The sequence below is a fragment of the Pezoporus flaviventris genome, unplaced genomic scaffold, assembly GCF_033815535.1.
Source record: "Pezoporus flaviventris isolate CSIRO_AGI_PZ_B2104156 unplaced genomic scaffold, CSIRO_AGI_Pfla_v1 ptg000050l, whole genome shotgun sequence".
NCBI lineage: Eukaryota > Metazoa > Chordata > Aves > Psittaciformes > Psittacidae > Pezoporus > Pezoporus flaviventris.
Window position 1 is genome coordinate 1222310 of NW_026892598.1, and position 26153 is coordinate 1248462.

General features: G+C 35.4%; 1 protein-coding gene across 4 annotated transcripts in view; it reads left to right on the forward strand.

The window, feature by feature from the left end:
- CEP120 (centrosomal protein 120) overlaps positions 1–25941 on the forward strand; it is a 40616-nt gene extending 14675 nt beyond the window's left edge. For 2 of the 4 annotated variants that reach the window (XM_061468667.1, XM_061468668.1), the window contains 11 exons: positions 1057–1206; positions 2071–2253; positions 4517–4613; positions 4701–4853; positions 5538–5627; positions 6156–6248; positions 7934–8095; positions 11434–11556; positions 12963–13061; positions 22622–22767; positions 25338–25941. In XM_061468667.1, the coding sequence (XP_061324651.1) occupies positions 1057–1206; positions 2071–2253; positions 4517–4613; positions 4701–4853; positions 5538–5627; positions 6156–6248; positions 7934–8095; positions 11434–11556; positions 12963–13061; positions 22622–22767; positions 25338–25572 (1531 nt within the window). In that variant the 3' untranslated portion in view covers positions 25573–25941. The remainder of the gene's footprint in view (positions 1–1056; positions 1207–2070; positions 2254–4516; positions 4614–4700; positions 4854–5537; positions 5628–6155; positions 6249–7933; positions 8096–11433; positions 11557–12962; positions 13062–22621; positions 22768–25337) is intronic. The other 2 variants (XM_061468670.1, XM_061468671.1) reach the window with 2 other exon arrangements.
- Positions 25942–26153: the final 212 nt, after the last annotated feature.

A 26153-nucleotide genomic window follows, 5' to 3' on the forward strand; every position in this document is an offset into this window, starting at 1 on the left:
AGGTTGGGTTGTACTATTTTAAAACAACTATCTTAATGGTTAAAAACATCATTAATGGTTTTATGTATAGGCTATATTATTAAATAGTATGTGTAAAACTACATACAATAGATGGAATTTTGTCACATAACATTAAAATGATTTGTTTCAGAAGAGTGACAGCAAATAAATTCTACTGTTTCATGCACTTTAATTTTTACAGTCAGTGGTGAACATGGCAGGAAGCTAAAGAGGAGAAACATCCAAACGTGTAAATGCTAAGAAAAGTTGCAGGGTGAATAGCCACATTTTTGCAGGATATTGGGAGCATTATTTCATTCAGGTCTAAACTAGCTCTTTAAACAGTTCTGCACAAACAGCTGAAGTGTGGAATTTTATAGGTGGCAGCATTTGATGCAGCATTTATTTTTTTTTTTGTAACTTGGCTGACAGCATGATCAATTTGACCAAAGTGAAGTTTGAGAGGTTCCTGGCCTCCCTTTTATCATAATAGTTTATCATAGACTAAATAGTTGCAGGCCACATTGTAAATAATATTCGTAAAATGATTTGACTTTCCTCAGTGATTTAAACTGAGAATTAAAACCTTAATTCCTCAAATGTTACTGAAATTTTCAAATGGCTCTGAAACTGTGTGTGTGTGTGTATACTCAGTTATCAGTTACTGCGTGTTAAACCAGTCTTAATTGTAAATACAGTTGCAGATCTTTTAAGTAGTAATCTACACCTGAAAATAATATTCCTTTATTTTTCTCTGCTCACTTTATATAGTAATTGCAGAATTTTAGTAGATTAATTCACATGGTTATGAACAAACAGGTTATTAAAGCTCTTTTTTTTGTCAAAATAACAATGAATATAGATGAAGCTGGATCAGTGCTGAAGTAAATGAAACCCAAATTTGAAGACCAAATTTGGTTGTTACAAATTTGTGTAAATTTTGCTAACTTTTGTACAAGTTGAGCTTTAGTAAAATGTCTAAATTGGTTTTCTTGTTGCAGAAAGTATTAAAAAAATAAATTATTATTTCATTATCTTTGTTATTGTTTTTATTAGGTACTCATATCCATTTTTTGGCAGTGCAGCGCCTATTATGACAAGCCCACCTGTAGAAGTTAGAAAAAACATGGAAGTCTTTCTTCCACAATCCTACTGTGCTTTTGATTTTGCAACTATACCTCATCAGCTTCAAGATACGTTCTTGAGGTGATAACTTAGTTTCTTTTTATTTTAATCATGCTTAGCCTATTTTTTTTTTGTAAATACATTCATGTTCAAGTGTTTTACTTAGGATCATAAATTTGGGAATTTAGTAAGGAATCCAAGTGTTAATGCAGGTGAATATTTTAATGTGTTGCTCTTCCAGTTTCTCAGTTACTTACAGTTAAAGTCAGGGACTAAAATTCTTGCATTTATCTGGAGTACTTATGCAGGGATCATTGCTTACAGAAACAAGTGCTGTAAGTTGTTAAATTAAACACTGATAGTGTAGTTTTAACAAAGTGTTGCTTCAAATAGAATAGGTAAGTTTTTTTAATTTTTGTTTTTAATGCATGATGAATATCCAATGTTCCTGAAAATACAGCAGGTACCCAGGAAGCTGAGTACATTGTTGAGGGCTGTGGTATCATTTTCCCAGTAGTCCTACCAGCTTTTGATCACTGATTAAGATGTAGAATAAAGAATCATCGAATTAGTGGTATTTTGAAAGAAGAGGTGGAGGAGATGTATTCTGAGTGGCAGTGAGTGAAATATATTTATAAATGAAGATGATCTAGATCTGTTAAGATTATTCAGCCAATTGCTTTCACTGTATCATTGTCTCTTCTGAAAATTGGAAAAAGAAATAATAAATTGATGAAAGTAAGTGACAGAGAAGATAAAGTCAGTCATTTTTTCCTCTGAATGAGGGGCAGTAAATCCATCTCTTTTTTTTTTTTTTTCTTGACAACTGGACCATCACTGATTTGGTAAATAACTTTTAGAACATGAAGTCCTTTTCCTAAGTTAATAGGAATGTTTCCTCTTTTGTGTTGATGCCTGACACTAAGAATCATTTCTGTGTTTCAGATTACCTCTGTTGGTCGAGTTGTGGCACAAGGATAAAACAGCTAAAGACTTACTTCTAGGGATGGCGAAGCTTCAGCTTTCGAATGTTTTGGCTTCAGAAAAAACCCGGTTCTTGGGTGGTAATGGTGAACAGTGCTGGCGTCAGACTTATAATGAAACAGTCAGTGTCACAGCAGCACAAGGGTATAACTATTTAAGAAACCCTACTTACTCTGTAGCAGGTTTTGAAGAACTGTTTGCTTAGTGTTTACTTGAATATGAGTAAACTGCATTATAGGGTGCAGGGTGGGAGCAGGCGTCCAAGTGATTAAAAGTTAAATTGCCACAGGCATATTGTGCTACCCCAAACCACTACCACAGTCATCATAATAGACCTTTATACAATCATGATCTTCTGTCAGATTTACAGATTAAAAAAAAAATAGTTGGAAAAAACGTTATTGAGGCACCTTCCTGAGGAAATTAAATACTTAACAATTGCAAAATACTGCTGATATCCCAGAAAATAGTTAAGGCTAATTATCCATAGTTTCTTTTAGATGCTACTGATGCTACTGACTTCAGTGAAAGTTAGAAAAACAGGTATATTCATAGAGTAGAAGAGGTTTTCTGTTGCAGGGTTATACTCTGTGATAGCAGCAGGGGCTTGAGCCTGTGTACATCAGAAGGAGCAGTGCTATTTATTAATGTTTTATCTGAAGATAAATGTTCATTTACCTAGAGGAGTGTTGATCCTTTTTGTGTATCTGAAGAATCTTACTGATAGTTACTTCTCTCCCATGTCCTTATTGGAGGTATAAAGTGTGCTAGTAATCAGTGTCTAAACCTAATCTTTTTCTGTGGTAATGGACCTTGATTATGCCTTTAGAAATAAATGTAATTGCTGTTAAGACTGAGGTTGGGTTTAAACCTCTAATCCTTCAGATAATTAAACATACTTGATGCGCAGGAAACTTCGGGTTATTGACGCAGAGACTCATATGCCATCTCCCTCCCAACTGGTAAAAAATTGATATCTAATTTTGTTTTAACATTTCTGTGTGAAAGCCAGCATGCCCTGATTCTGTGAAGAGTTACTTTATGATCTCACTGTATATGAAGGCTTACGCTTTCATGAAAAAGTTTGCTGAAATGAAATCTGGTTTTGCACAAAACTTAATAACCACTAGATGGCATTCTCAGAATGTCATCAGGTCTGCATTTTGTTGTGCTGGTACACTGCTAGCTTTGCTCTTGTTGGTGTATTCTTCTTTTTATACTGACATATTAAACTGACTCTATTACTCAGATTTGCAAGATCCACTAAGTTGAATCTTCTTTTCTTTTTTAAACAGTAACAGAAAGTTGTAAGAATCTGATGCAGTAATTTTTGTTAAATTACATGAAATACAAATGTTTCTGGTGGGTTTTTTCCCTTGCAAATAGCTGTGTAGAAGACTGCATTTTTGTAAAAATATTTTAGTATTGTTTTTCTGTATTTGCTGGAAGGGAATTTATGTGAAAACTACAGCCATGGTTAATTCGTGCAGCCTTGTTACAAATTGCTTGATAAGTAATGTTGCAGCTTCTGCCATTTAGGTGGCTGTGTAATTGCCTTTGCATCATTGCATAGTTATAACTGAAATGATATTTTTGCTTCTGACCAAGTACAGGTCTGCACTGCAGTGTGCTTTCATGTTAGACTAGTGATAACTTTCAGTTACATGATTTGTGCGTATTTCTTAGTATAATTCTGTGCAGAAAAATACCTTTGGTTACTACATTTTGTCAGCGATTAGCAGTGAGGCAGCCAGAGACAAACTGTTCTACTTAAGCAGAAACTGTGACTAATTTGAAATTAGTTTATTAAAAATATCTGTTATCTAGACATTTTTTCACTGTGCAGGAGCAGGTAGTACTTAACCTATAAGTGTATTCAAAGTTGTCAGTTCTGTGTGCTGAAGCTTTCAGAAATGAGCTTTATAGTAAGTCTGAGGATGGCTTACCACATGTAATATGCTAAATGACTTATTGTACTGTGGATAACAGGAAGTTACTGATAACATTTTAAGAATTCATTGAATGTCTTGAACAAAGCTCAATGCCTGTATTCAACAGGTATATTTGTTAGACTTAAGACTACAGGTACAGTTTAGCATCATTCGCCTGTTGCAGGGATGCAATCAACATAATCAGCATTTATAGTAAGCTGTTAGTTAAATACGTTTCCAATGAGAAGTTATCTGTTGAAGTCAGAAAGCTTACTGAAGATGTATAAATTAGTCCTCGAGTTAAAACAGTATACATGGGAGAGCATGTTTGTGCTGTCGCATAGGCAAACATTTAGAGTCTCTCAGCTTACATGGAACTTATTAGCACTTCAGCTTTTTGGGTTTGTGTGTTGTCTTGTAATTCATTTTCTGTATTTTTAAGACAGTTTTTATTAATACTCTAATGCTATTTATAGGTCAGGCAGCAGAATAGCAGACCTTTCATATGCTATCACTTTGGAAGACCACGGGCTTGTGAGCATGCAAGAAGTTCTGGTGTCAGATTCTTCTCAAGTAAATTTTACATAAATCTTTTTTCCCCCTTGTATGCTCCTTTGAGAAGTTGGGTTTTCAGTTAAAAATCCAATGTTACTCTGTCAGTGTGTAGGTGCTGGTCAGCAATGGCATGTCCCTCACATTCAGCCTTGCTGTGCCCAAGAAAATCCTCCAGAACCTCGAGAAACTCTTGAATACAAAGCTGCACTAGAGTTGGAAATGTGGAAGGAAATGCAAGAGGACATTTTTGAAAATCAGGTTTTTATTCTTTATTTTCTAAACTTCTTGACTGCCAGAGAAGCTTTAACAGAATTGATGAGAGGAATATTTCTTAAACTTTGCCACTGTTTCAAATAAGAATTAACTTTTGTTCATGCAGAATATTAAAACTTCGGACGTACACAAATACGTTCCATACTTTTAATGCAGAAGGTTAATTCTCTTCTGTGTAAGTAATTGAAGTAGGTACTATGCAGTAAAATGCAGAACACCCTTCACATTTTCCCCTTACTCCTTATGAATTACAGTAGATACTCCAGATTCAAATTACTGGTGTTAGATATTAATGCTGCATTTCTTTATTCTCAGTCTAAATCCATTGCTGCATTTCTACTCCTGTATTCATTCTAGGTGTTTTTAGAGGCACATGCTTCTTTTTAAAAGATACTGAGAATCTAGTGTCTATTTTTTGGTATTTTTCTTGAACTTGGGCTTTTACTTAGTGAAAGATATATCTGAACTTTAAGTTAAAAATATCTTACCTTTATCAAAATCATACCTTGTTACATAAGTAAGTGTACAAAACTTTGTTTTTAATTGTTCTGTTTCAAGGCTTAGTTCTGCTAGTACTCTTTCCTTTAAAGTTGTACATCCAACAGTTCTGATTTGGTTTTATGGGTTTGGGTTTTGTTCTCCCTCTCTTTTTTTTTTCTTTTTTTTTAGCTTAAGAAGAAGGAAATGGTCCATATGCAAGTACTTGCAGAAGAATGGAAGAAAAGAGAGAGAGAGAGACAAGCTTTAGTGAAGAAGAAGGTAAGGAAACTCATACTTGCTGAATGTCTCATTATAAATATCTATATATAAATATCTGTATGTATCTATATAGATATATATATATATCTATATATAAATATTTAAATATAAATATAAAATTTAACAAGATGCTCCGTAACTATAACATAGAACAAAGGGTCTGTGATTACTCTTCACACCTGCTGGTATGCTTGCATCTAGTCAACAACAGTGCAAAAAATTGCAAGTAGCCCTTTATCATACTTGTCGTTTTATGCCTTTAAGTTAGCTTGCTTTCACTGGGGGCTTTTTAACTTTGTCTTTCACTTGTGTGATCAAAAAGCACTTCTAAACCCAGCTGTGCATGGAAACTGGTTAACCTTTATTGTATAAATGCTCTCCATTGTGATTTTTTTCATTAAAGGCCATGTAAATCTGTAAACAAATTGTTAACATTTTATACTGTAGCAAGAGTAAATATTTGCCTGCCTAAACCATTATTTATATCACAAGGAAAAAAACACTTTTTTTTGTTTGTTTTTCCTTTAGGTAGCAGAATATACTGGTTTGGAAGAACAACTTCAGAAAACCTTGAGAGATCTAGACAAGCGAGAACGGCAGCTTTTTAGTGCTGAATCGGAGGTAAAAAGTGTTTTGGCATTTTAAAAAATGCATTTGCATGAGCTATTTTTGAAAGTTTTATTGAATTTTCATATTGACAGTTGTGACCTGTGTATAAGAACTGAGACACATTCATACCAATACACATAGGAGCACTAATAATTTAAGCCAAGTTTTATTACAACTGTACTTTTTTACTGAAATGGCAATTCAGTGAATTTAAATGGGTTGCTGGAATTACAGAACTGTAAATTTTCTCCACTTAACAGACTTAGAGTGTCAATGGAGACACATAATGTTACCATCTCTCAATTTTAAGTTTAGTACTGTCAGGTGAACATTGTACATGCGTACAAGAGTTCTTTACTTCAAATAGTTTTTGCTAAATTAACCATTGAAATAGAAGGTGACAAGGAGACCTGGGAGAAACTGACATTGCCCAGGTTTTATTACCCAGCAGTTTGATAGAGTTCCTATTTTATACTACTTTTTTTGTAGTGAAGGGCCAAAGAAGATGTGGGAAACCATTGTTTCTAGATCTCACTGAACTTCCCCAAAATGTGGAAATGGGGTGCAAGTACCCAGGGAAACTAGTTGTATGAAGAGAGGAAAAGAGAAATAAAGAGAGAGGAAGGAAGGGAGGGAGGGAGGGAGGGAGGGAGGGAGGGAGGGAGGGAGGGAGGGAGGAAGGAAGGAAAACAAAACTGTCTGGTTTTGTACTTCATAACAAACTCACAGTTCTATTAATAAACTGCTGTGATTTAGCAGTCCAACAAATCTTCTCCTACTTTAGCCCAGATTAATCTTTTGATATATCTATCCCTCCCGTGCTTGTGAACAAGTTAAGAAAGCTCCCAACACATGGACTGGCTTGTTGAGCCTTTGTCATGTTCAGTACTCAGGTTTCCTGTACCCCTCAAGGTGCAGTTTTGCTGTAAAATGGTGTCTTAATTTCCTTTAACATCTATGCAAAAAATCTGGTGATTAGGTTTGGCTGAATGCAGTTCAGTCTGAGTAAAAGTATTTATTTTGAGTCTCATATGTGTTTATCTCAAAACTTGTTTTAAATTTAGCAAAATTCTGACCTGAGGGTTTAGAGATAATAAAAATCAGTGGATTCCAAGAATGTCTAGGCAATATGATGTAGGGTTCATTCAGCAATTATACAGTTTGAAAAGTGGATCTTTTGGAGAGTTTTCTAATCAGCTAGCAATTATCTGGGACAGTAACATTTTTCTAGAAAGTTCAGACATGTCAAGGACTGTTTTCCTGTTTAGCTCAGTGAAGAATTCTCTCAGTACACTCAGTTTGAATAGTGCAGTGACCTAAAGTCATCTTGGTTGTAGTTGTGACTTTATCACTTCTGCAATGAAGGTGTAGCTTTTTAGCTTTTTAGTTTGTAGTAGAAAGATGGATATATAACTTGCCTTTAGCAATCCTGTGTAGACAGTACAGTAGAGGTACAGATAGCTCCATTTTACAATAGTCAAGCAAGAATATATTGTAATTTGCAGGTCATTAGTTAAACTGAAAGCTAATAAAAGAATATATAGCAAACAATAGATATAGATAACAATGGAATTTCTGTTGTTTAATTTCTAAAAAGGACAGCAATTTTTGGCATGAATAGTAGTAACAGTTGTAAGAGGCTCTTAATATAAAGCTCATGCAAGTATGGGTTAATAAAAATATATCTCACTTTTAAGCTTCAAACAGTAAAGAAAGACTTGCAAGCAGAGCATGAACGAAAGCTGCAGGAGCTACAGGATTCTGTGCGGCGAGCCAGAGTAGAATGTGCACACCAGGTTGAGCTAGAAAGGTCAAAAATCAAACAGCTGGAAGAAGACAAGCTTCGCTTACAGCAGCAGGTAAGTACACTTGAATTTCTGCCTTAACATTTACGTATTTAAATAAGCATTTTTTTAAAATAAGCATACTAAGTTGAGCAATGGGTTTGGGGCAAGTGTTTCTGGCAGCTTTGTTATAAATATTTTGTCTGGTGAGCTGTGTACTGGGATCCATATCTGTCAGTCTTGCTCAGTTTGCTATGCAGTGGTTATAATTTTTTTTATAACACTGAAAATAAAGCAGCAATTACAAGCGTACATTACATGTATACTGCTGTTCAGGTTCTACATTTCAGTAACTGAGTACATTGTTAGCAATTAGCATATAGCAAAACATGTAGGTATCTTGACTTTGGAGTTTGTTTTATTGTTCCATTGCAAAGGAATTGTTTCTATTACCCTTAGTGGGGTGGGGTGTGTGTGGGAATTATATTGTTGTTATGATCTTCTGTTCTGAAAGTAGTAGTTTAATGAAACTGGGGAACTTCAGACCACATTCTTTTGTCCTGTAAACTAGCTTTTACACTAACTACGAGGCTAGTCTAACTGATTTTCTTGCCTGTTAAAGCATACTGTAAAATTTTAAAAGTCAGTACAGGTTTTTTTGAGCAGTTTTAATATTAGACATTATGTTGTTAAGTAAATTAAGTTTTAGTAATGCACAACTGTTTTTCAAAGTACTTAATTTATGTAAATTAATTACTTGCTTTGGTGATCTTTCATTTCTGATACATGAGTGATAATCCCACAAACACCTGTGAGTAGCTGAAGAACTGTATCGGCCGAAGGCATATTTTTGTATTAGAAAGAGTTGTGCTGGGGTTTTGTGAGGTTTTTCATTGGGTTTGGGTTTTTTGTTTGGTTTTGGTTTGTTTTTTCTTTGTGTTTTTTTTTTTATTAAACACGAATACTAACTTACTACTATTCATGTCAGTGTATGTTAACCACCGTATAATGAACTATTTAAAATACAGCTAATACAAAAATGTTGCTGATATATAGGCTGCTAGTCTTGACTATGCTACTGGGCAATCACTGAACTGAGATGAGCAGTTTCAAACTGCAAAATGTAGTCCTCTTCAAAGTAATAAGTTGATCACTTCTGCATCATAGATGTGTTGTTGACAGCTATCAATGCTGTATCAGTCCAGGCAAGGTACATCGCTGATAGTTCTTCAGGCTGAAGCGGCCAATTGTCACCACCTATGAGTCATCTTCCAAATTCATTCTTTTGACTCCTATTGGTTTTAGCTAGGTTGCAATACAGTCACAATCACTTTATATTTTCCTATTCAAAACAGACATACTGTATCAGACCAAAGATGTAGTTAGCTCAACACTCTGTTGCAGCAATGATAACATTTAGAGAGCAAGAAAATAAGAAATTGGACAATGGGAAAATAGAGTTTTGGTATATCAGCAATACCATCAAGAGTTACATATGCCTTCAGCCAGTGGCAGCATTTCATATTTACGAGCCATCAGTGAAAGCATTCTTCCTGAACTCATGCAATCTTAAAAAGTATTTCTGTTTTTAGCATTGCAACATCCTGTGGCAGAGAGTTCTAAAATTTAGTTGTGTTGTATATTTAAAAACTTATTTTTGTTCATTTTAATCTCATTGCTTAAGAATCATTTAGTGCTTGTGCTACACACTGTTCCTGATTACTTGGGTGCCTGTCATGCTGTTTCTTCTTCCAAACACAGATCCCACTGTGTTTTGCTTTGTATGAAGATCATTCCTTCCAGCTGATCATCATGTTTGTCTTCCTCTGTGCTGTTCCTGTTATTTTGAATCACTTTCATGCTTCAGTATAAGGAGTTGTGTCAGTACACAGTTTTCACACATGAATTGTAGAGTTCCTTAAGTGTCTAACTTATTTTGAAGTAATATGCATAGTACTCTACTATGCAGGAGGAGACCCTTAAGGCATCCACCTTGAACATTGCTGTTACTTCCTGAATAAGGAAGTTGTTCCTTGTGTGATTTGTGCAGTTCCCTAATGGAGAGGAACCTGAGGTCTCATAAGAAATATAATTTTTGAGTGTTTTCAGAACCAAACAAGAAATTAAACATTATGGTAGAAACTCTAGGGAAAGCCAGCATTTTTCATAGCTAAAAAAATTAGTTACTGTCTTTGTGTTTGGCATCATGTCTGTGTATTTGCTTTTAAAAAGCAATAGGTAAAAATGGAAAGATGGCAAAGAACAATATACTTTTAAAGCTGGCTATTGTGGTTGTATATGTAAAGTAACTTCTGTGGCATACATTTTTATATTTCTCTTTAGGAGGCATCTTTCTTACATCAATTCTGTAAGAATAAGAAATGCAAAAGGTGAAACTTTGGAAGAAAAAAAAGAAGTGCCCTAATAAGGAGATCCAAAGAATCAAAATATTTATGTGCTAATGGAAGTAGGCTTTGAAACAGAAATGAATTCTCTGAAACATTTTTGCTCAGTATTCTAAGTTGTTGAAAATACAGTTCATGGAAATACTTGAATTAACTTACTTGAACATAAATACAAAGGCAGCATATGGGACCATATTCTGTGATGCAATGCACCACTTCCATTGGCTGTTTTAAGGTATTCATAGTTGAATAAGATTTAACAGAAGAAGAATGTAAGCTACTCTTAAACATAAAACATTTATACCATGTTTTAATATGGTATAGTGAAAAAAGCTGTTAAACATTTGATTTGCTTTATTTCTTTTTAGCAAAATTATTGTGGTTTGGCATCATTTATCAAGTTAACCATTTTAAGATGAAGAGCAAACCACTCTCTTTATAGAATCTTCATGAAACTGTGGAAGTACACAGTGAGGGCAGAGGTACATAGCATTAAGTAATTAGTCACTGAAGTCTTTCTACTTTATCCTTTCTTCTAAATCATTTGGCTGTACAAAGTAATAGTTATTTCCTCTTCCAGACTTTCCTAAAAAAGTTGTGCTGGGGAAATTGAATGAGTAATAAAACTTCATATAGTGGATAACTTAACTGCTAGATTTCTTTAAGAGATGTGTGTAAATCTGAGTAGTTAGGCTTTCTGTTATTTCTTCAGCAAGATGTTACATAAATGTGAACAGTCACATTTATAAATCTTGATCTTCTGTATCTTCTTGATCTACTTCCCGGTAGTGAGCAAAGATCCTCTTTTAAAATTCTTCCCATTGCTATATGCCTTCATCATGAAAGCATTAATTGTGAATGTATAGCTTTCCCTGTCTGTTTTATATCAGATAATTGACAACAAGATGTTTGTTCGAGGGACTAATGAGTAACTAAGTTCTGTAACCTAATACTTTGTGAGTGGGTTTTTCTGCTAACTTGCTTTACGTCTTGGTATCTTTAATGTAGCTCAATGAAGCAGAAAATAAGCATAAAATTCTGGAGAAGGAGTTCCAACAATACAAAGAACAGCAAAGTAGCAAACCAGAAATTAAGCTACAGTCGGAAATAAATCTTCTCGCTTTAGAAAAGGTATTTTTGATTTTTCTAGTCTTTAAAACTGTCACAATGGGCCATGTTAAAAAATCTTGCATGATACAACGGTTAATTTGTCAATTTTGGTTTATTTTTTCAAACGATTTCTTCAGACTTTAAGTATTCAGACACAAATAAGGCCAACAGTGACCTTATTTCTATACAGGAAGTAGTAGAGAGAGAGGTTAAGGCAGAAAAAAACCTAACCTAAATATTTAAATTGCTGCTATCATGATTTATGCTGGGGACTCCAAGTACTCTGTTTGTAAAACTAAATAAAAATGAAGATTTTCTTGTGAGGCTTAATTTAGACTGGTATTCCATTACATACATTGTTTTTTTTAGTATTTCTGAAAAGCTTGTTAGCTACCAGTGGAATGGACTCACTATCATAAGCCTTTAGTAGATGATATTTGCTTAATTAGAATCACAGGTTTTTTTCTGCTCAGAATTATTGTGAAGTTTGAGTAAAATTGTTGACTGAATAAACAGGAAAAAAAGTCGCACCACGGTTCTTTGCACAAAATGCACTTTGTTATATGGACAGTCTGTCTGTTACTGTATGCTTGAATAACTTCTAATAGTGCAGGCAAATGATTCAGAATCTATTTGTCTCCATAGACCTTTTAAATAATCAGCTTAAATATTTTTAGATTCCCTACTTTTGTCAGTTTTAAGAAAAAAGTTAAGCTGTAAGTTCTTCACAAATTTAATGGTGAATAATTTTTTTCTGATTAAAAGAAAATATCATGCCTCAGGGTTAATTAAAAATGGTTCATTCTTCAGGTTACTGTTTTGTGTGCTTCATAACTGGTTTTGTTTGCTTTAATACGAGGGGGGTTTTTGTTGTTTTTTTCACTGAATGCATTGGGGTTTGGTTTTTTTTAGTGTTTAACATTTTTTAAAGATTTATTTAGATAGTGAGATCAAAGATTCACACCAGATGCATAGATTGTAAAGAACAATTTACACAGATATCTGTTTCAAAGAAAAGAATGTAATAAATATCTTCCATCAGCTGCAGGAAAGAAAAGAACAACTACACACCTTTTAAAGGCAAGATTTATTGATCAATGTTTCTGCTAAATTAGTGTTAATAATCTTAGCTTAAAAAAGAGGGTTTGCTAAATTGAGAGACTTAAAATTTACATCAGCAGATTTAGTGCTAAAAACGATTTTTTTTCTTCTATAGACAGCTATCCAATAAAAATAAGGCTATATTTTAAACAAGAAAATGTTCGTGTGCCATAATATTTATGTTATATTGTATAACAGCTTTTGAAGATGTTGTATGTTGCACTACATAAACACTTTTCTTAAGCCAGACCTTTTGTATATATACATCTTTCAGTGATTGTTACTGCTGTTATTGCTTCAGCTGGTATGACTTTAATTGCTTTTAGGTTGAACTTGAAAGAAAGTTAGAGTCAGCTACGAAGTCAAAGCTCCACTACAAACAACAATGGACAAGGGCTTTGAAAGAACTTGCGAGGTTAAAACAGGTATGCAGGTTTTCTTTTGTTGTATGAGACAACCAAGTTAATTACCAAGGTTGTAATGCGAGACAACTGCAAAATGTAGTATTTGAAGCAACTTATAATTACTGGTAACTCCTGGCGGTTTTCATTTTATTAGTGTTTGTCTTTACGAAATCAAAATTCTGAGCTACACTTTTCTACAAAAATGAGAACAGAAAAATTGATTCTAGTTTGACGTTGTACTCAGGGAAGATCAAGCCTCAGACCTGCAAAGAAGGTTCTCATAGCTAAAAAGCAAGCATGTCCCAACCATCTTCGTCAGTAAAATGAATAAAGACTAAAGATGGGAAACAAAGCTTTTAGAAACAATGGTTCAAGGCTTACTGAATACTGCAAAATGAAACTGGAAGTGAAGCTTCCTCCTGCTTTTGGAAATTCTAATCTCATACTAATGTGGCATGCCTTTTGCTGCTGTGTTTTAACAGAGCTTGGGTATCTGTATACATATGACTTGAAAGACTCAGCTCAAACCAGGAATAGCAACTTCATCCTCACTGAATCCATGTACCTCTAGGTTTTGGTTTTTTTTTTTTTTGTCATTGCCTGTCTTTCATGAATTGTAGTAAACATTAGCTAAACAGTATGTGTAAGAATGGCAAGCATTTTCCTTGGCCTTGACAAACAAATTAGTAAATCATTAATCCCAGTTGATGAACAAACCTTGACACAGGCATAAAGCTTCAGAAATCAAGTTTTAGGAAAAGGTCTTTGTAACCTTTATTCACACCTACCTTCTGCTTTAGGAAATGTTGGTTGTTTTGGTTTGGGTTTTGGGGTTTTGTCGGGGTTTGCTTGTTTTGTTTGTTTGTTGTTGTTGATTTTGTGTGGGGTTTGGTGGTTTTTTTGGTTGTTTTTGTTGTTTGGGTTGTTTCCTTTTTTGTTGTTTTTTTTTTTAAAGGATTATAGTTCCTACCTTATTCCTGCTGCTGTTCAGTTTTTGAATAGTAAGACTCTAAGCTCATACTCTTCTATTTGATAATTACCTTTTATAATCTATATTTCTCTTTGAAGAAAGTGAACGTGTTGTATAATCACTGATTAAAACCTCATCTTTATTTGCTGTCTTCAAGTTGGTCCTTTTTTGCCTAGTTATAAAAGGAGTCATGAATTCTCATCCTCAGTTTCTGAAGCATCCATGCTTGACGAGATGATAGAAAGAAAAATATAAATCTTATGTCCTGATTAAGATTTTTTTTATTTTCTGCATCCATGAAATGCCCAGACTGTGTTTTTTACTGCCATATTCAAAAATTCCTATAGGATAAAAGAAAAAAATGCTGCTTGCCAGAGTAACACTGGTGTATATCCATATCAGGTTTTTATTTATTATAGATTTCATCACTGCAGACCTGGCAATCTGAATTTAGTAATATATTAGAATGTTTCAGGTGACCCTTTAGCTGAAAGTCCGAACCATAAAATAAGTTGTCATGTACAGTGAATTACACTACCTAAAACTTTTCTACTACAGAACAAACCCTTTCAAAGTAGTTTCTTCTGGTTTTTATACTCCTGTGCTTGATCTTACACTTAGTCTATTGATAAAGGATTTAAGTGACTTCAAAGAGCAAATTAAATTTGAAGCAGAAATGATCAAAACCCATTTACTGTGTTTTAAACAAATTTGGAAACTGTTGCTTCATGAATTCTAGATTTGCTTTAGTTCAGATGATTTGTGCAATTGTTCGACCAATTTCTTGTTTAAGTTGGATTAGTACGATGTTAATTTTGTATTGCCCCTGGTGAATAGCCACAGGGCTGTAAGCTGTGCCAGTAATTTGTCACACCAAAGCTCTCTAGAGAACTATACAAAACATTTGTGTAGTGAGGATTAGACGTTGAAAGCCGTATCTTAGATTGTTAATAAATGTTAATGACAAAACCCAGCTGGTAAGTCTTGGAAATGCGATCTAATGCTTTGTGCCCATTGCCAAAAAAATGTTTAAACAGAGATTTCCATTACTCAAAGGTGACCTAGTACAGTCAATTTGTGAATTAAAGCAGCATAATCTACAGGCTAAGCATTCAGTGAAATGCTCCTCTGATTTGCAACCATAAAAGTCAATGTTTCCTTAATTAAAAAGTTTCCTTTTACTTTGGAACTAGTTCTTAGCACACATCTGTGATGGTTTTATATTTTGCAGAATATGAGCTGTGCAGTACATAACTTAGGAAAGTATGGAACCATTAATAGAAAATACTCTAAACTTCTCCACATCAGGATTTTGAATGCTAAACACAGGGCCAGTGGTAATCAGAAAAAGATCTAAAATGCATGAGAACACACATATGTCAAGCTTACCTGTGCTTAACAAAATACAGAAGCTAGTTGAATTTTAACAAAGTTTGTATAGCTGAGTGAAAATAGACTTCACCCAGCTTATTTTTCCTCCCTCCCTGTTACTCATTGCAAGTCTGTATTATTATATGCTGTTCAGGTTTAGGAAGAGAAAAATATCAAAAAGTTAGCTGTGTAATCACCCAGGTAGACTTAACCATTTCCAGACTCTTTCAGAGTTTGCTGACTGGGAGATCTCAATGCTACATGAACGAGACTTCCATAACTTTTATGCATGTGAGCATTACTTCTGAGAGGAATGAAACCATTTACACAAAATTGCGTAATATCTCTTTACAGAGATCTTAGTTGTTAAATTCAGTACCTAACTGCAAGAAACAGTGTAACAAAAGAAAAATAAAAGCTGGGAGAAATGTCATTTTCATCAGTTGACATCTCCGCTATAATGTAGAAAACAAAAATCTCAAAATATACATGCATACATTATGCACTGTTGTAGGAAAAACACTGGTTTTAAACCTTTTAATGTTTGTGCCCTAGACATCTGAAAAACTAGCACTGATGCATTTGTTTAAAACAACATAGACCATATTGGCTGGCTGACATTCATTCTGTCTTGTCCAGTGTCTTGCTTATCCACTCAGTAATTAATTTGATTAATTTATAAGTAATTTAGCCAAGGATAGGATGTAAATCTTTGGGTTTTTGTTTCTTTTTTTTTTTTAAAGAGTAAAAAAAAAAAATGGTGGGAGGAGGGTGCAAAAAATCTTGGAGGTCCAAGTCTCGGTTAAAAACTGTGTCTTGAAACCATCCAGGCCCTCCTACTGACTTGTCAGCTCTGGGTTATTTTCAGAAAACTTTACTTGAGTCCCTTAGCTTCAGTCGTAAGTTTTTCCCACAGACTTGCATGGTATGTGTGAGTGGGAGAGTGAATAGTGGCTGCTATTTAGCCATTGTTTAGTCTAGTGTATGTATGTTTACATCTCCCTTTTGGATTTATAGGCAGCCATGGCAAAATAACGATTGTGCTTCCTTGATTGAAGAGCCTCTTAACTAGAGCACCTGGCAGCATACTGGGATTCATTTATAATCAAATTATAATTGAATTATTTTTTTTTCATTGATGGTTAATTTTTGTTTAATGCTGGTATTCCTCTAGTACCATAGGCTTCAAAAGTTCCACTGTGCAAGCTCCTAAAATATTACTCTACATCTCAAGCACTACATCAGGGATGCAAACTAATGAAGAAAATAAGTAAAACATTGAAGTAAATGATGACTAGTATGTGGCTTTATTTGGACTGGATTATTTTGTTTATGGGTATATAAGAGGAGGGTGGCAAATATCAGATTAATAAAGGAAAGGAATATTGGTGATAAGTTTTACTGAGGGGAGAAAATGAGCAAAAGGAATACTGTAACTAGAAGTGCTTAGAGAAAGTAGTGGAGGAGAAGGTATCTTGGTCAACTAAGAGCATACTGCAGAAATAATTGTCAGAGTAATTTGCACGTGATACCTTTGGTTGATCTATGGCTGCCTCAGTGTGGGATAGTTGCTGATGATAATTAGGTGGTAATACAAGAGTAAAGTTTCTGGTGGGTCTTATCCCTACAAAGCTGCATTTAGTTCAGCAGCTGATGAGTCCAAGTGTTCCCTTACCTGAAATTTACAAATAGAAAATTCTAAAGGTTTAAAATTATGATAGTTCTCACTGAGGCTTAAAACAACCTGACTGGCTGCAATAAGCAGCTGAAAATAATCTTAAATGTTCCTTATTTAGGAAATAATATAAGATCATATTCTGTCTGGAAATGTAGAGTGTGTTAGTAAGTCTTGACTGAGAATTTTAAGCATATGAGTATGTATGTATTAACATTTGTGCACTGAGGTACACTTAAATAATTATTAATTAGTTTTTAAATATACACAGAATAACATGAAGATGTTACAGGTAGGTGTAAAAATGTTGGACTGTATTAGTACTTTAAATGTGCAGAAGTTTTATTAATTTTTTTTTTTTCACTTTGGAAGATGGCATAGTTAACTCTGCTGTATTTCAAGTACTACTATGCAGCAGAGTTCAGTTCCTTCCCTGGTTTTAAAAACCCCCAAAACCAACCAAACAAAAAACTGCCCAGAAAGTGCTTGTGGCTAAGTGAATATTTTAACTGTGATTAGAAAAAATTGATCTAATATCTGAATGTACCCTGATAAGGTGGCACCAATTTCATCATTATGATGAATAAGAAATCCTTCTTTCTCTCACTGTAACAAAACTCATTCTTTTTAATGGCCCTCAATTGCATCATAACAAAACTGTATACAAATTAATTCATAATCAGCATTCATCACTTCTGATCAAACAACTCTTGTAAATTCTTGCCATCTTCTTGTATTGGTGGATTATTAGGAAATGGGTTTCTGTTGTTCTGCTATGAATGGTATACACGGAGCAAGTTTGCTGTTATGCACCCTGCAAATTGTTATGACAGACTTTTAAAGGAGTCAAGATTAATGTTGGGAAAGACACTTGAGAATAAGAGTACAAATTGTGCAACTGAAATTACATGCAGGGTCCATCATAAACAAATCTGCAAAATCCCTCCTGACTTTCTTTCATGTGTTTCCCCCCCACTCCCAAGTGGGACTGTCTTAAAATGAATGCTAGGGAAATCTTGCCTCAGAAAAATGTTGATTTCTATTAGTGAATTTAATATTATTGGGCTTAAATGTCACTGTTCAGGGTCATGGCATAGCATGCTACAGATATTCCTGACCTGCACTACTACAGGACTAAAATTAATGTTGTCTCTTCCCTCTCCCCTCCCAGATAAGGAAATGCCAGATATTTGTCCTGTTTACATCACAGTTGTATTAGTAAATCAAGTTAAATTTCTAATCATATTTATCTGAAAGGAAGTCCTACCCAGTTAAGTTGGAAATAAAATGTACTGAAAAGAGTTTTTCTCTATAGAGAAAAGGAGAATTTAACACTTTACATTCAAACTTACTTCCTTGAAAATCTATGGGTATCATTCTGAGCAATGAGCATGATTACTAGTGACACTGATACATTTTTCTTTGCTTGGGTTTTGGTTTAGTTTGGGTATTTTTTTTATTTTTATTTTTTTTTTTGCACAGACTTTTTCCTCGCAGAAAAACATCAAAAGAATCACGAAATGAGCAAAGGGTTCTTCAGGAAAGCTTTGTTTTTCCTACATCGCTCCTTGGCTTTTGCATCATCCTCTCTTTTGTCCTTTTCTTGGTTTTACTGAACATCACTAAAGATGCTTCTTTATCAGATATCTTTGTGGTTCTGAAACTAACTAGTTCAGTGAGGGCATGAAGGACCAAAGTACTAAATGAGAACCCTTCTCATAAATAGGAAAGTGTTAGGAATATTGTGTCTTCTTCCTGGTCTGTTTGAGCTTTGGACTTTGTTCTGTTAACCTTCAGTATATGTACTTCTAATGTATACTCTTTTCTTTGAGTTTAAAATGCTCTTTTTGTGATCGAATTGCCATTGTTAGCGTGTGGCTAAACAGCAGAAACCTCTGGATCACTGAGTAATCTGCCATTCTTCTTAGGCTGAACACACAGTTATGTCTTTCCTCTGAAGCTGCAATTGTAGGAACACTCAAAGTCTTTTTTTATAGATCTGGGTAACACACTACACAAACTGAAGGACTGGATTAGAAGACTTCTATTCAGTGATCACTATTTGATCTGTGTGTATTATGTGTCGCATTATAATGTTTTAGCAGTAGGCAGGGATGTCCTTTACTGCAGGCATGTTAAAAGTTTTGCTGTGCAGTAAGTGCCACACTGATTTTTGTTAGTTTTCCTGTGTTCAGTTTTCAGGTAATGTTTGCCCAATGTACCTTCAAAAAAACTTCTCTTACAGAATTAATACAGAAATTTGACAGACTTACATTTATACCCCTGCTGCTCATGACAGTAGTCCTAGTTTAAAATAACCTGAACTGCAGAGCAAGATTTTCTTTTCTGAAATTAATCCTTTCCTTACCATCTGTAGCAGTGCATAGGACTGAAGCTAACCAATCTACAAATCAGCATAAGTAGAAGGGCTAGAAATAAGAGAAAATTGAAGCTAAGTGTGCAAAAGATTTAGTTTGTGCTTTTTGGTTTTTTTTTTACATAATCTAAGAGGAAGATGTTGGCTTTATTCTCTTAGCTGTTTGTTTTGTTTTGTTTTTTTCCTACAGGTGAGGCAGTTTGCTTCTAGATTGTGGGTAATTTGAGATAGTCAGATTTGCTGTCTATGTCTTTACTTGTACTATAGCTGAATTTGTACTGGTTTTATACCAACCTATTTAAAACTAGATCATGCTCAGCATTTTATCTTACTATCCACAGTTAGCAAAGCAAACAATGCAAGGTAAGTACAACTATCAAAACAGTTAAGATAATTCCGTTAATCTTCATAGCCCATTGCATACTTGAAATCTTGAAATTTGGCTTTACTGTCTGCATATTGTTGCTTATCCAGGTGCTTGGAAGCCAGAGAATGATATAATATTTGCTGGGATTTAAAAAAAAACACCTATAACCGTTCTCTGTCTTTGTTAAAGTAATGCTTCATCTGTGGCATTTTTTAAAATGCAAGTATCTGTCTTCATTCAAAACATTTTGGGATTATGAGACTGTAACATGTTTGCTGTATTGCTGAAGTGATTAATTTCCACTGGTTTAATAACTTGAATCATGTCTCTAGTGGGAGTTTACCTAGTTTTGACTTTCAGCTAGTGCTTTTCATTGGGTGGGAAAAAAAAACAAACTAGCCAATATGATATGAAATATCAGTCTAGCCCATGCAGAGGCCAGCAGTAGATGCACAAGACCTAGAAATCAAGCGTGGATATCTTTGAATATCCTCCAGCTGCCCTCCGTCAATTTATAAAGAACAGCATGAGCCAGCAGTTGCATTCAGGCTGTCATGTTAAACAGATGTCAGTGAATATATTTGCAATTTATTTTTATTTTTCAAGCTAATTTGTATGTCCCTATCATGTCCCACTCTCACATCCACTTTACCCCACTGAATAGTTTTGCATTGGCAGCCAACTGTTTATTGCAGAATGACTTCCTCATTTATGAATATATCAAAGAGTACATTATTGTGGAGCCTACTTCTGCTTTCTTGCTGTTGTGGAAATGATTAAGTGCTATCTGGTCTTCTAAACCCTGTGAATAATCTGAGAGGATTTTCCCTGTGACACCTCAGTTTTGTGTTTGGTTGTAGGTGGTTTCTTTGGTGTGGTGTTTTGGGGGATTTATTTTGGTTTTTTTTTTTTCAGATAGAAGTGACTTTTCAACAAAAGCTGAATTCATTCTTCCTGGTGTACCCATGCATCCTGTTAGTTTTGGTTTAGTTATGGTTTCAACTTGGCCACTGTGGAAGTAAATCCTGCTGGTAGTTTCTGGGTATCCTTAAGACCTCTGTTTAAAAAAGGAATAAAATAAAAAGTGAGAAATAATTATTTCTGTGGTGTCAACACCAACTGTAGTGATGGATTACATCCCCAGTTAGTCTTGTGACTTTGTGTTTGAATTTCACTAGAATTACAGAAAAATCTTGGATAAATATTAGCCAGCTGTAGTGACTTGTTAATATTTGCTATGTGTATTTGTAAATTCCTGCTTTAATACCTGTTCTACTTCAATCTGAGACTGTTCTTCAAACCTCTCCTACATAAAAAAGGGTGCCTCGCAAATAGGGAATGTTCTGCAGTGAACTCTTGATGAGGAAGGAAGGATTATGGCCTTATCTTCCCTGTGTGATTATTTTATGATTCGATCATCTATCTGCTGTAGACTCTTTTGCCATGTTTTCTTCTAGTTATATTATTAGTATGTATCACTTTAACAAGTTGTTGTTCTGGCTTTCTGGCTTGTCTCACTGCAGTTCTACCAGTTTGCCTGGTTGCTGTGCTGGATTTAGTATAAGAAATATACTATAATATATTTAGTATTAGTAATTTGGGGTTACTTACATGCTATGATTTCTTGTCAAGTACTTCTCTGTTTTATTTCCTGCTGACATTAACAATTAAGAGTCTTTGTTAATACCAATTCCTTGTAAAATTCAGATTTTCTTAGCACTTATTGATCATCAACAGGGAGTACTTAAGATGCTGGGGGACTGAGATACAGGGAACTGCCTGACTAGACTCTTCCAAATATTATTAGTTTGACTGCATAATGAATATATTCGCACATCAAATGAAATCGTAAATTTTTTTAGCCCTACAATAAATATGAAACTGACTATAGTAACTGTCAAATATTTCAGATGAAAGCAGTGTCAAAATTACAAAGGTAACATTGTACTTCACAACATGTCTAGATCCAGGATGTTTGTATAACATCCTGCCTTATTTTTTAACTACAGGAAGAAATGTCATTTTACCTTAGGTCTTCTGTGTCATTCAGAGTAAGACTGTCACAAGGTCATAAGGAAAATGACCAGAAGGGAAACAAGTGGAGAGGGGACCATACTTCTTACTAAGACACTTTAATGTCACGAAGTGGTAGTGGACTCAGACCCTAGTTTTGTTACAGTGTTTGCATAGAGCTTGAAAATATAGATCCAAATAAACTTTTAGAATGAATAGATTGATTGGATTTAATCTGCAGAATAAGTTACCTGGAGTTTCACACAGAGCTAGACAAACATAAAAGGAATCCTCACCACAGTTTTGTTTTCAAGGCTTATTTTCTTAACCACAAATTGCAGTTTCAAAAAGTAGTGCTTGAAGGTTTGGCACTAGGCACTGGTGGGGCTGATGATGGAAGTTTCCTGCAGTGATTTAGCATTTTTCTGGGTTTTATTTCTGAAATTGTGATTTAAAATTACAATTTTAGGAATTAATCTAAGGATTAATAAAGGAATAAATCTAAGCACCTTGAGCAGTTCCAAAAGTGTAAACTTTGTTTACTGGTTTAAGCCAGAGTGTGTAAAAGTGTTTTTAACATTTTTGCTGGTTTCTTAATGGGAAGGTATCTGTGACTGGACTTAGCTGATCCAGACTGGACATTTTTACTGCAGTTGCGGTAGTCACTTGTGTTAGCTCTTGATGCCTATAATGCAGTAAGAGATTCTGCATTTTTAATACGGCTGAAGTATTGCTCGTGTTGCTGTAATTAGCACTTCTATATGTAACCACATAGTCAACTGAGTTATGTCTTCACCCCCTCTGTTAGCGTGAACAAGAAAATGCAGTGGCTTACCTTAAAAAACAGCAACAGGAGTTGGAGCACATGAGGTTGCGCTACTTGGCAGCAGAAGAAAAAGAGCTGGGGAAACCAGACCGTCAAGAGTTGGAAGATATCAGAAATGAACTTAACAGGTATGAAAGCGTTTGTAAGGCTTGGGATTTGATGGTGTTTGTTTTGGTTTGGTCTTTTTGACCACTCCCCTCTCTTTTCTTGCCATGTGTCTTGAAATGGAAGATGGCTCAGAAGCTAGGGATCAGGTCAGGAAAGCTAAGGCCCAGTTAGAACTGAGTCTGGCAAGGGATGTCAAAGATAACAGGAAGGGGTTCTATAGATACGTTGCAAACAAAAGACAGGCTAGGGATAATGTGGACTCTCTGTGGAAGATAACAGGAGAACTGGCTACCTTGGATTTGGAGAAGGCTGAGGTTCTCAATGACTTTTTTGCCTCAGTCTTCACCAGCAAATGCTCTGACCACACCACCTAAGTCTTGGAAGACAGGTGCAGGGACTGTGAGAATGAAGATCTTAGACCTGCTGTAAGAGAGGATCAGGTTCAAGATCATCTTAGGAACCTCAACAGGCACAAGTCCATGGGACCTGATGAAATCCATCTGCAGGTCCTGAAGGAGCTGGTGAATGAAGTTGCTAAGCCACTGCCTATTATGTTTGAAAAATCATGGTGTTCAGGTGAAGTTCCCAACAACAGGGAAAAAGGGCAGAAAAATCCCATTTTCAAGGAGAATATGAAAGGTCTGGGGAGTTACAGACCAGTCAGTCTCTCCTCTACCTGGCAAAACCTTGGATCCAGTTCTCCTGGAAAGCATGCTAAAGCGCATGAAAAACAATAAGGTGGTTGGTGACAGCCAGCATGGCTTCACTAAGGGGAAATCATGCCTGACAAGTTTGGCCTTCTGTGATGGGGCTACAGAACTGATGGACAGGGGCAGAGCAGCTGACGTCATTTACCTGGACTTACACAAAGTATTCAGCACTGTCACACATGACATCCTTGTCTCTAAACTGGAGAGACATCAATTTGATGGATGGACCACTCGGTGGATAAGGAATTGGCTGAACGGCCACATGCAGAGAGTTGTGGTCAACGACTCAATGTCCAATTGGAGAGCAGTTAACAAGTGGTGTCCCTCAGGGGTCAGTGTTGGGACCAATCTTGAACATCTTTGTTGGTGACATGGACAGTGGGATTGATGCACCTTCAGCAAGTTTGCCAATGACACCAAGCTGTGTGATTCAACTGGCACACTGAAAGGAAGGGATGGGATCCAGAGGGACCTTGAAATGCTTGAGAGGGTGGCCAATGCCAGCCTCATGAAGCTCAACAAAGCCAAGTGCAAGGTCCTACACCTGAGTCAGAGCAATCCCAGGCACAGCAGAGAAGAGGTTCAGAGCAGCCCTGTGGAGAAGGACTTGGGGTGTTGGTCAGTAATGAGAAACTGAACATAAGCTGCCTTCAGTGTGCGCTTGCAGCCCAGAAACCAACTCTGTACTGAGCTGCATCAAAAGGAGTGTGATTATCAAGTCAAAGGAGGTGATCCTGCCCCCTACTCTGCTCTCGTGAGACCACACTTACTGTACTATGTACAGTTCTGTTGTCCTTAACGTAAGAAGGACATGAAGCTGTTGGAGCAAGTCCAGAGGAAGACCACAAAGATGATAAGGGGGCTGAAGCACCTCCTCTATGAAGGCAAGCTAAGAAATCTGGGGCAGATCAGCCTGGAGAAGTGAAGGCTGTGTGGTGACCTCGTAGCAGTCTTCCAGTATCTGAAGGGGCTACAAGAGTGCTGGAGACAGACTCTTCATTAGAGACTGACTGTAGTGGTAGGACAAAAGGTAATGGGTCAAACTGAAACAGGGGAAGTTCAGGATAGGTAGCTCTTTACTGTGAGGGTGGTGAGGCACTGGAACAGGTTGCCAAAAGAAGTGGTAAATGCTCCATCCCTGGCAGTGTTCAAGGCCAGGTTGGATGGAGTTTTGGGTGACGTAGTCTAGAGTTTGTGGTGTTCCTGCCCATGGCAGCAGTGCTGGAACTAGATGAAGTTAAGGTCCTTTCCACACTTAACCATACTATGATTCTGTGAAACGAAGGTAATAATTGGCTGTCAGTCCACTGAAAGAACACAGTTTAGTGCCCCTTAGGTAAAGATTTCACGTTTATAAAATGTAACAGTACTGCAGTATAGAAAATGTATGATTAAGGACACTGTACATGTTTTTCATGTTAGTCGTAGTTGTACAGCATCAGGCTTTTTTCTGTTTCAAACCTTCTGTTCTATGGATAATTGCTGCATTAAGAAAATAAAGTGTTCGTATTTTGAACACATTAAATTGTCAATCTACCTAATGTTTTCCTCTGAAAACTTGTCTGCAGTAGTTGTTATACCTTGAACCTTGCTTGAACTATCAGAATGGGAGCCTTGATAGCATGCTATTTGTTACATATGCATATAGAAAAGATATTATTAGAATTTAATTATGAAAAAGTATTGTTAGAATTTAAGTATTATATTAAGATTTCTTTTACTTATGGTTGTTTTTCCCAAGTGAGAGGGTAATTTGTTGCCTTTTGTAGATTTCTTTATTTTACTAAGTAGATAAATAACCTACAGACTTAATATGAACATAATCAGAGAGGGTTTTAATACAGCTCATCCTTTGATTCTTTCCATTTTATCAACATCAGGCTAAAGCAACAAGAAGAAGAAAGAAAGCAGTTGCAAGATATTAGAGCTAATTCTGCTAATAGAATTTCTAATTCTAGAAAATTAAATGAGAACACAGATGATTATCTCTCTCGTCTAATAGAAGAGAGGGATACCCTGTTGAGAACAGGAGTATATAATCATGAAGACCATATTGTGAGTGAACTTGATCGTCAAATCAGAGAAGCTATTGCAAAAAGGAACATCACTAAATAAACACAAACAAGAGTTGATAAAAACCAAAATTTGAGCAGAGTGATTTTTTGTATTGCCTTACAAATACATAAGGTAATGCTTAATTTTGCACATTATTGTTAGGTCTTTCTGAAGTGGATGTAAATATTTGCAAAATGTGAAGTTAAGTGCAGTTTTAAGTTTTATAGTGGTGACAGCTGTTTTTTAATGTTTTTATACTCATGTGTATACATATGTAAATATATTTATATTTTGTAGTTTCTTCTGAAATGTTTTCTGCCTCTTTTTGCATCACCATGGCTATGTTTATTTGTAATGTTTTTAGTATGTACTCTAAGATTGTTGGTCCATATTGTCATAAGTTCATTCAATTTTTGAAAAGATTCCTTCAGCTGTGACATCAGCTGTTTCCATTACAGAACTCTTAATTCTGAAGCTAAGTGCAGCACCAGCCATATGTCACTTTTTTATTAAATCACAAAATAATCAAATTTTGCTTCTCTAACTGTAATGAACTAACATGACTAAGTTTTGTAGAAAGAAGAGACGAGGCTGAGGGCATATCTCTGAAACTTTATGAAACTGAATCAGTTACTGAGTAT